Source organism: Micropterus dolomieu, linkage group LG01 (genome assembly GCF_021292245.1).
Source record: "Micropterus dolomieu isolate WLL.071019.BEF.003 ecotype Adirondacks linkage group LG01, ASM2129224v1, whole genome shotgun sequence".
Taxonomy (NCBI): Eukaryota; Metazoa; Chordata; class Actinopteri; order Centrarchiformes; family Centrarchidae; genus Micropterus; species Micropterus dolomieu.
This window is the reverse complement of record NC_060150.1, coordinates 47756575-47767359: the sequence shown is the minus strand read 5'-3', so window position 1 is coordinate 47767359 and position 10785 is coordinate 47756575. Positions and strand designations below refer to the sequence as shown.

At 41.9% G+C, this 10785-nt stretch overlaps 1 protein-coding gene across 1 annotated transcript in view; it reads right to left on the bottom strand.

Annotated features, from left to right (window-relative positions):
* Positions 1-2020: 2020 nt before the first annotated feature.
* The window catches only part of LOC123968545 (LYR motif-containing protein 4B), a 44988-nt gene continuing 36223 nt past the window's right edge, over positions 2021-10785 (bottom strand). Inside the window, exon 3 of the mRNA XM_046045382.1 lies at positions 2021-2622. Coding sequence (XP_045901338.1) covers positions 2572-2622 — 51 coding nt within the window. The 3' untranslated portion in view covers positions 2021-2571. The remainder of the gene's footprint in view (positions 2623-10785) is intronic.

Below are 10785 nucleotides of genomic sequence, written 5' to 3'. Positions count from 1 at the left end.
GCTCCACGTAGACGAGACGCCAAAAGAGATGTCAGCCACTTATGTCAAAATCCTAAATCCTCTGCTGTAAACTGCAGTGTGTAATATTCTATTTACAGAATCATTTAATGCTTGTGTCAGAGGTAATTACACAATTTCACATAGTTTTTTGAGCATGTTTTGTGTGTTTATTTGTACTGGGGCAAGTAATCATGTGACAACTTGCCCCAAACTGACATGTGTGCTAATGTTGGCTAAATCTCAAGGTTAGCTTAACATAGCGCTTCAGCTGAAGTATCAAAAGACACGTTATTGTCTCCTCTCCTTTGCGCAAAGTTATCATTTTGAACATTCATACCTAATAAGGCTGGAATACATAAAATGTAAAGTGCAAATGTTTTACTTTTGAAGCAAAAGAAATTGTGCTCACCTCAGATTAGAGAGACCGTGACCACATGTGAAAAAGAAGTCACACAAAGTGGCTGTTTGATTTTTGACACAAAGCCTAGTGTTGGAGTTATAAACACTTACCCCGCTCTCCCCTATTAATCATCTACACATAAGGAAGATAGCATGGGGGCAGCCGGCCCAGGCCACCGGCTGGGAAGGGGACCCCCACATGGCCGCAAATGCGTTGTCATTTGCTTGTGGAAATGAACATTCAAGGGCATTGCTTTCGATACATCAGTCAATGATCAGTGCAGCCGAACTTGGTTTCAATAGTAAACAATAGACTGTATAGAAAAAAAACACAACAAAAAACACTATATTCTAACAGACACGTTTAAAAAACACATAATTCACAAAGTACATTTTGTATTTCAAACAAATAGGAGACTTGTTAGCTAATTTTAACAAAACTCCCTTCACTGCCATGCATTATGGGAAATCTTGACAGGAAGTGTTTTTCAATTAAAATTTGCCTGATTACATTAATTTGAATTTACTCATTATTCTCTCTATTTTGGATTAGATAAATATAATGCTTATGTTTTATTTAACTACAATGGGTGGATTTTATTAAATATTTTCCTTAAAAGCAAAAACACAATCATATTGAATATATTTTACCTAATACATTAATTAAAATCTACATGACCACAGAATCTCTTTTTACAGCGTGGTGGAGCTTATCCAAATCAAGCGCAGACAGTGTTTGTTTTTTTGACCTGACTCTCCGTAAACACTTTCCTGATGAGTTTATGGTCTCAGTCGTGATGTGTGCATGATGTTCATTTAGTAAATTATGGTCCCATTTAGAGGAACAAAGACCAGGAAGCAGGGGAGGCTTCAGGGCGGGGCTACAAGGTGAGTGACAAGTCGCTACCAATCAGGATAGATTTGACCAGTGTGTTATCAGTTCATGAACGTTAATTTAACTTATTAATTCCAGTAGGTAATTTTTAGGCCTGTTGTCGTCACGTTCGGGTTCTCTTGGTCGATGTTTCTGTGTCCCCGTCTTGTTTTTCAAGTTGTTTGTTTTTTGGAATTGCATGGTATGATGGTTTTTTCCCCTCTCCTTTATTGAGTTTAGACCTTTTTTTGTGCATGTAACAGGTTTGCAAAGTGAAAAAGCCCAAAGGGAGTTCCCATCTCCCACAGAAAACTCTGCTGTGAACTGCCTGAAAACAGCTCGTTTGTAGTCCAGCCTTTACTTCCCTTTCTTGTGACGTCACAATGAACATGCGTCTCATATGACGCTCGCCAAGCAGCTACTCCGACACGCCCTCAGAAACAGCGAGCAGCAGCGCACAGCTCTCCTCTCCCTTCCAAACACTAGCTACCCTCCAGGCAGTCAGTGGACATAAAGTTGTTCCTGTGATGTAGAGACAGAGCTCAGTTAAAACTTTATGGATACAGATTAATAACTCACCGCTCTGAAACTCTCGCTCCAGTCCGTGTTGCCAAGCTGGTCGGCAACATGAGCAAAATATGACCTCTTTAACAGTCGATATTTGAATCCAATCACTTTGTGTCTGAGTTTATAAAATTCCTGTAAAGGTTTCTACCTTGTCAGGAGTTTAATTAATTAGCCAGACAATAATGTGATATAATTTTATTCATTTCCACATAATAAGGCTCAAACAATAATCTATAAACTGGAACGTAACTTTAAATGCTTCTCAAATTTGATCGTTTTCTTAACCTCTGATGACCGTTAACTCTCTCTGGGTTACAAGACATTTGCCACCTTTATCCGATACATTATAGACCAACAAATGAATCGATTATAGGAGAAAATGTTATTTTAACGGGGTCACAACTCATAACGCTGACTCAGAAAGTGGAAGCTGACGTAGAAAATCCAGATCCATGATGATCAGAAACAGCTCAATCTGATTGTTGCATCAATGAAATCACAAACAATAAAACATTTTAAAGTCTAAACTCAAAAGAAACTTCAGCTACTTCGCAGCGTTACTCTGTCCTACATCTCCCACAATGCATTTCACACCTCCACCCGGGGACAGGGAGTAACAACAGTGTTCGGGTCGGAGGGGAAGCAGGTTGGTTTGTTTGGTGGTGGTGATGATGTCACATCCTGTTTGCTGGGACGGCGCTCCCTCCTGTACACACCTCCACAGCAGAGTGTTACTCCTCCACCACGAGCTTCTGGGACTCGTACATCTTCCCGATGGCGACCTGCAGAGACAAAAACGGATTCACTCCATCACACAAAAAGGAAACGCTCCAACGTTCAGCTGCACTGTAAAATATTATGAATTAAGTTTCTAATTACACAGTGAACATTTATCTACTTGGGTCCAAATCCACAACTATCTACTCAACTAATTAAGACCTTTTGTCTCGGTTGTCTCTGTAACTAACAGCTTTTTGAGCTTCATTTGAACTTAGCAACAATAAATATACAACATCCATTTAGACTTTCAAAATAAAACAAGTTAATGTCATGAAATGTCGCAATTTGGTTATGTTTATGCACCAAAACTACTTGGTTAGGTTTAGGGAAAGAACCTGCTTTGTAATGTTACTCACACAACTTAAATAAAAACATTTTTGGTGACTTTTTATTTCACACTGGAAACAAACCACCAGCTTCCTGGTTGAAAGTCCAGTTTCTGGTCCACCCCAACCACCTCCTTTACTCTGACTTTTCCGTTATTTTTTTCCGACACCCACTTTGTGTTGGGGACACAGGCGCTCAGATTAGGGGTGTGCAGAGATACTTCGCTCACGAGATATCACGATACGCGATATTAGGTTCACAAAAACAAGATAAAAGATCCTTAAACAGTGTTTTAAAGATGTCAATGCCAACATATATGAGGAAATTTAGATCTTTAAACACTTCATTTCCTGCATTCTGTTGAACGTTTCTGCACCAATTTATGGTGGAAATGTTTTTATGTAAAAGGAAAAACAAAATTCAATTCATTTTAAAATATATAAATATAGTAGAATCTAAGTCAGTGCAGCTCTCAGGCATTCTGAGCTGCTTTCAGATCCATTTCTCTTGTAGATCAACTTTTCTCATGTAATCTCGTCCCTGCTGAGACAACACACATGAAGGCCTGATTCAGACTTCACTCCTCTTTTGTCATGTTCACAGGGAGAGAACGCAAAACTTGGCCAAAAAGAAATTTAGACAAAGTTTTTAAAGTTACTGACATCTTTGGGTCATTTTATCATCAGCAGCTTGTTTTTGGTGTTTTTTTCCCAGCTTAAGTTACTTTTTTTGGACAATGAACATTTGTTTCTTCTATATTTTAACTGCATTTCATGTTTTCTTAATGTGCAAATTAACCTTTCTAAAGGCATTTTCATTTATTGTTGAACTGCAAGCTATATTTCAGAAAAAAGTGGTGAGGACATGTGTCCCCAGTGTAAAGGCCACCTATGCCTACACCTACCCTTACCATTTAAAACAACACTACAGGGCTTCTCCCACTGCGTTACAAAGTGCCGCCGACGGGTCATGACCAAGCGTCCATGTGTGACGACTTAAGACTGAGAACGGGTTGTTTAGACAGACGAACATTTTAAGTGTCACAGCAAAGTCCTGCACGAGGCTTTTGATTAAAAAACAGAAGCAGCAAAAACTCCCCTGTAGTACTCCTGTACTACCCCTGTACTACCCCTGTAGTACAAATATATCAACGCGACACGTCCTTCCAGCGTCTCCACTCATCTGACATTTATTTGATCGTACTGTGTGTGTGTTTAGTGGCCAGAGAGCCTCGTCACTGTGTTACGTCAATATTATCCAGCTCTGTTGTCAAATAAAAGAGCCACTTAAGGTCGAGCGTGATGTTGCTGTGGTGTATGTACAAACTTTGTTTGGGCCACAGTTCACAATTGATTTCTTCTCGTTTCTGTACAAAGACACGACGGACTCATCTACAGGACATGACAGCACACAGCAGATGTTCTGAACGTGGAGCTGCTGTCCGTCCGGTCTGAACACAACGTTTATTTCTCGACTCAGAATAGATCAGCTGATCGGATCCAGCAGCTGTTTCAGGTCCACATCATAAAAAACATCCTCTGCACCCGTTTAGTAACTATTTAAAAACATAGACTGTTTTGAATCCCTGCAAAACACCAGTCCTTACAGCTAGTTGGGGAAAAAATGCAGCGATTGGCGTGCACGTGAAAACTGATATCTGCTACTTCAGGGAGCAACTGTAACACACACGTTTCATATTTAAGTGTAATCAGGTGATTTAAGGACTACTAGTGTTGAAGTTGCATGTGCGGTTGTGTCACTGCAGCGCCACCAGGGGGCACAATCTACCCACGCTCCATCACCACGTTCATCCACCTCATCAGTTATTCTGCCGTCAACCCCCCCCTCTCTCTCCACACTGTCTGAGCAGACCCTCTCTCTCGCCCGGTTGGAGCACCCCGGCGTGTGTGACGTCCTGATTGGCTGGAGTGTGGCGTAGGAGGGAGGGGGGTGGCAGCCAATCAGCAGGCAGGAGGCTTGTCTCTCATGTAAATTGTTGCGGCTGTGGCTCCTAACAAAGGGATGGCCTCCCTCTCTACATATCTGTCTGTTCTTGTTACTCTCCATCTTCCTCTCCATCAGTTTGTTTTATATCTCTTTAGATTTGTTTCTCTTTCTGTCTTTATCCGGTGCGCCGTCTCTTCCTGTCTGGCTTTTCATTTGATCTGATTTCAGCCCAGTACAGTCCGGTTTACTTTATCAGTGAGAGAGAGAGACCACATCATTAATAATAAAATAACAAATGCAAACCATCGACCCTTCAAAACAGGAATATCTTATTACAAAATTTTTTTAAGTAATAAACATACAGAACGCATGCCCCCCTGAAAATAAGTGAATAAAAAGGAACATTTCAGTTTGATTATTCCGTTAAAATATGAATCTAAATAACCTAATTAATACAGAAACAGCAGGGGTGGCCAAGGCCCTGAAATCTGATTGGCCCCCATGGTGCCCCTCTAACAGAGTCAGAGGGTAGTTGGCTTGTTAGTATCATAGATGGACAAATGAACGTGCCTCCTGGACACAAGCCCGGGGCCCCTGGACCAGAACCTCTGTGTGAACTCACTGCTAACTCTCTGTGAAGCCCTTCGTACTTTGTTTTGATAAGTGCTCTATAAATAAAGTTTATTATACAACATACTTGTTGGAAAGTCAAACACTAAATCACTTAGAGACCCTAAACAGCCAACAACTACGACTAAGAGCCTAAATGGCCATGAACTACAAAGAGGTGCAAAATGACTACAAAAGAGACGCAGAGCGACCACAAAGAGACACAGAGCGACCTCAGAGAGACACAGAGCGACCTCAGAGAGACACAGAGCGACCTCAGAGAGACACAGAGCGACCTCAGAGACACAGAGCGACTACAGAGACACAGAGCGACCTCAGAGACACAGAGCGACCACAGAGACACAGAGCGACCACAGAGACACAGAGCGACTACAGAGACACAAAGCGACTACAGAGACACAAAGCGACTACAGAGACACAAAGCGACTACAGAGACACAAAGCGACTACAGAGACACAAAGCGACTACAGAGACACAAAGATACGCAAAGTAAGTAAAAGGAGACACAGAGCGACCACAAAGAGGTGCAAAATTACTACAAAAGAGACACAGAGCGACCTCAAAGAGACACAGAGCGACCTCAAAGAGACACAGAGCGACTACAGAGACACAAAGATATGCAAAGTAAGTAAAAGGAGACACAGAGCGACCACAAAGAGACACAGAGCGACAACAGAGATACAAAGTGACTACAAAGAGACACAAAGATACGCAAAGTAAGTAAAAGGAGACACAGAGCGACCACAAAGAGACACAGAGCGACCACAAAGAGACACAGAGCGACCACAAAGAGACACAGAGCGACCACAAAGAGACGCAAAGATACGCAAAGTAAGTAAAAGGAGACACAAAGCGACCACAAAGAGGTGCTAAATTACTACAAAGAGACCCTAAATGACCAACAACTACAAAAGAGACAAAATGATTACAAAGAGACACACAAAGCAACTACAAAGACACACAAGGGACAGAGACTCAGCCTCGGCTCCACGTCATCCATCCCCACCGGGGCTTTAATCCCAGTGGACGATGTGGTGAACGGACTCATGGTACAGAAGAACAAGGCACTTTTTGATACTCGTTAGTGTCAAAGTAATTTGGGCTGTGCCATAAAGGTATAGAAGCTCTGTAGCCAGCCCTACTGTCATGGGATGCCATCTTTCCTGAAAGTTTGGTGGGGGAGAGTTTGAGCTTCTTAATGCTGCAGCATACGATGTTATTTAAAACAGCTTTGTGGCAACAGTTGGTTTTTCTTTCCCCGTACACAACGCAGCTCCATAACCTCCACCCCCTCCAGCAGCTCTGGGATAGCCTCGACTCCACTAGTATCTCTACAGTATGCTCTCAAAGGTTCCTGCGCAGTACAGAAATCTTGTTATTTGACAAAGATATAGCAATTAGTTTTTGGTTAGGATTCAAAAACCACATATGCAATTACACTCGGCACGCCGTGGACGCCTCATGGGAGCTGTCGCCTACATAAAGACGATCAGTGTTATAATAGAAAGCTAAACTTAGCCTCCTTCATATATCATCATATCCATCCCCTCGGCATCACACCCGCTCACACAGAACAAGTGGGAGCAGTATGGAAACACACTCTTCTCTCCCTGCCGAGTCGTGACTGACTGACCTTCAGTCTTACTCCCACCAGGCAGGAGGTGTAAGATTAACATAAGCCTGCTGCACTCCATCTGATACAGACTGAAGATCTGCACGTCAGGTCTGAAATATTACAGCTGTTCTTCTGACAGCATCGCTGCAACCCAACCATGTTCTCCAACCTCAACCTGACAATGGATGAAAAAAACGATCTGTTTAACAACTGACTGTGTTTTTACAGCCAGATGTTCATCTGGTCAAAATGTTACCACAACCATTAATTATTATTTATTTTTTACAATATCTCACAAAAGTGAATAAACGCCTCACATTTTTGTAAATATTTGATTTTATCTTTTCATGTGACGACACTGAAGAAACGACACTTTGCTGCAATGTAAAGTAGTGAGTGTGCAGCTTGTTTAACAGTGTAAATTTGCTATCCCCTCAAAACATCATCACACAGCCATTAATGTCTAAACCGCTGGCACACCCAAAGTGTCGTTTCTTCAGTGTTGTCACATGAAAAGATATAATCAAATATTTACAAAAATGTGAGGGGTGCACTCACTTTTGTAGGACCGGTGTGATTAACCATCCACCCCGCTCAGGGCGACAAACAACAAAACACAATGATTAATAATTCAAAAAAGTACACTTAACACATCAAACATGTCAAGAAATTTCTCTCAGTTACAGAGTTACATGATGGGATATTCTGTATTTCACCAGAAGCTCTCCACACATGCTTGTAGGGTTGGGGTCGTTGAAATTTTATCGATACCGATTCCAATAATCGATTTCCACGTCACTGCCGTGTTATGATAGTAAGACTATGTGTCAGATACTGAATCAGAAAAAGTAGTGCACCTCAAATTCAAAAAAGGACTGCTGTGACACAGATTGATTTCATCGCTGAATGTGAACCCTTTCCTGTACTGGAGCACTTTCTGCTGAAGCACTGGACTTAAAATTTAAAATGGTGAAAGCATGAAAGCAGCGGTGCACACATTACTATGAACACAGGGGTGCTGAAGAAACATTTAGAGAATCTTTTTTAAGTGACTGCTACTCACAGAAAACATGTTCCTCATGGTGACCATCCTAATATATTGGATTTGTGAGGGGCACAAAAAGTGAACGTCTAAAGTGAAGCCATTTCCAGTTTGCACCATGATGTTGGGTCTCGGTGTAAAAGATGGTCGTAGGCAGCTCTAAGGGAATCCCTGCTTACACTGGGTGCAGCACTTCACTGCAACATGCCGACACACCTTCTGCAAATCCACATCGTTACATAATCCATGATGTCAATTAAATGTCAATTATATCGATGAATCGCCCCAGACCTGAAAAGAGAACTGATGGCAACTTAACATTGTAAGTGTGCCGGTAAAGTTTCATTTCTAAATATTAATATTTACCAGATATAATCTGGATCATGTGCTGTATTATTACAGTGTAGGTGGATGGTAAAACGGGGGAAGTAGAAGCTAATTTTAGAGTAAACCTTCTACAGTGGTGTGTTAAAAAAATAAAATAAAAAGAGATGCTGTCCTTAACGGCAGGAGACAGTGAAAATCAAAGTTAAAGAGCCGTTGAAAGTGGGAGGAAAGAGATGAAACGACGGAGGGAAGCCTGGTGGTGGCCAGCAGAGCGGCTCAGACAAAGAAAATGAGGTTTTCTTGTGTGCAAGGGGAGGCGAGATGAAACGACGGAGGGGCTCGGGCGGCAGGATGCTGTCAAGATGAAATTCACGAGGCCTTTGAGAGTGTAGGGGAGAGAGAGAGAGGAGGATGGAGAGCGAGGGAAGCAGAAGGATGAGATGTGCTCAGGTAGATAATAAACGGAGCAGAAGGGAGTGATCCACGCCGTTCGTCAGGTGACGAGAGCGATGCTGCAAAAACACATTTACTGTCTGACGACTGTTTAGTGCTGAGAATCAGACCTTCTGAGGAAAAGGAAGGGCTTCCTTATTAGTTATTTTAAGGGAAGTAAAAGTTCAGCTCATTCCTGTGCTGACGAGCTCTGTACCTGACAGCTGCTGGACGGACACGAAAGTCTCCTGGTTGAATCATCGGTAACAAAAACTGAAAATCTAGTTGGCTCTTTGTTAAAAAGCTAAACAGGGTATCAACTACAACTCCTAAGGTGCATTTTAATGGGAAACATACAGTCACAGAGTGTGATTTAGTGGCTGAATCTGGATCAGTTTGGGATGAATTGAACAACTATAGTGCAGAATTTAGTCTCAAGTGCAACAGCGGAGCTACAGCTGACTGGCAGCAGAGGCTCATGGGTATTGAAGTAATTAGTGCTATCCAGCAAACTGACAAAAAAATATTTCCCAAAAACCTAAAGTTTTCTGTTACCCGGGACCAGTCATTAGGTACACAACATTTCCATTCTTGGAGACAGGCCGACAGACTAAAGCCGTGACAACTTGGCGTTGGCTCAGTGAGTTTACTCTGCGTTACTTTTGTATGTGAAATGACGTAAACTTCAGCAGCGTCATTGGTGCTGGGGTGAACCCACACTGTGCAAACACACGTCTGTTTGCACAGGAGAGTGACGACGCTGAACAGGAGGGCAGGTGAATCAGATACAGGTAGACAGAGAGAGGTTGGAAAAGCTAAACAATTAACCAGAGCGAATGCATTTAATAAAAACGTCACAACTTTAATCTACTTTCATTTCTCTCTCTCTCTCAACCCTTTTAGGAGGTTTATCAGTTTTCACAAAATCAGTCAGTTGGAGCAGATAACACCACTCTCTGCTTTTAAAACCTCTGAAACCCCACAGGTCGCACACTCGAGCTAGTTCTAAGCTGCTTAGATGCAACTTAAACTGTCAATATGGACATGGCATTGACCTGGACTTGTGCAGATTACTTTAAGACCGAGACTTGACTTGGACTTGTGCAGATTACTTTGAGACTTGACTTTAAACCTGACTTTCTTTGACAAGACCGAGACTTGACTTGGACTTGTGCAGATTACTTTGAGACTTGACTTTAAACCTGACTTTCTTTGACAAGACCGAGACTTGACTTGGACTTGTGCAGATTACTTTGAGACTTGACTTTAAACCTGACTTTCTTTGACAAGACCGAGACTTGACTTGGACTTGTGCAGATTACTTTGAGACTTGACTTTAAACCTGACTTTCTTTGACAAGACCGAGACTTGACTTGGACTTGTGCAGATTACTTTGAGACTTGACTTTAAACCTGACTTTCTTTGACAAGACCGAGACTTGACTTGGACTTGTGCAGATTACTTTGAGACTTGACTTTAAACCTGACTTTCTTTGACAAGACCGAGACTTGACTTGGACTTGTGCAGATTACTTTGAGACTTGACTTTAAACCTGACTTTCTTTGACAAGACCGAGACTTGACTTGGACTTGTGCAGATTACTTTGAGACTTGACTTTAAACCTGACTTTCTTTGACAAGACCGAGACTTGACTTGGACTTGTGCAGATTACTTTGAGACTTGACTTTAAACCTGACTTTCTTTGACAAGACCGAGACTTGACTTGGACTTGTGCAGATTACTTTGAGACTTGACTTTAAACCTGACTTTCTTTGACAAGACCGAGACTTGACTTGGACTTGTGCAGATTACTTTGAGACTTGACTTTAAACCTGACTTTCTTTG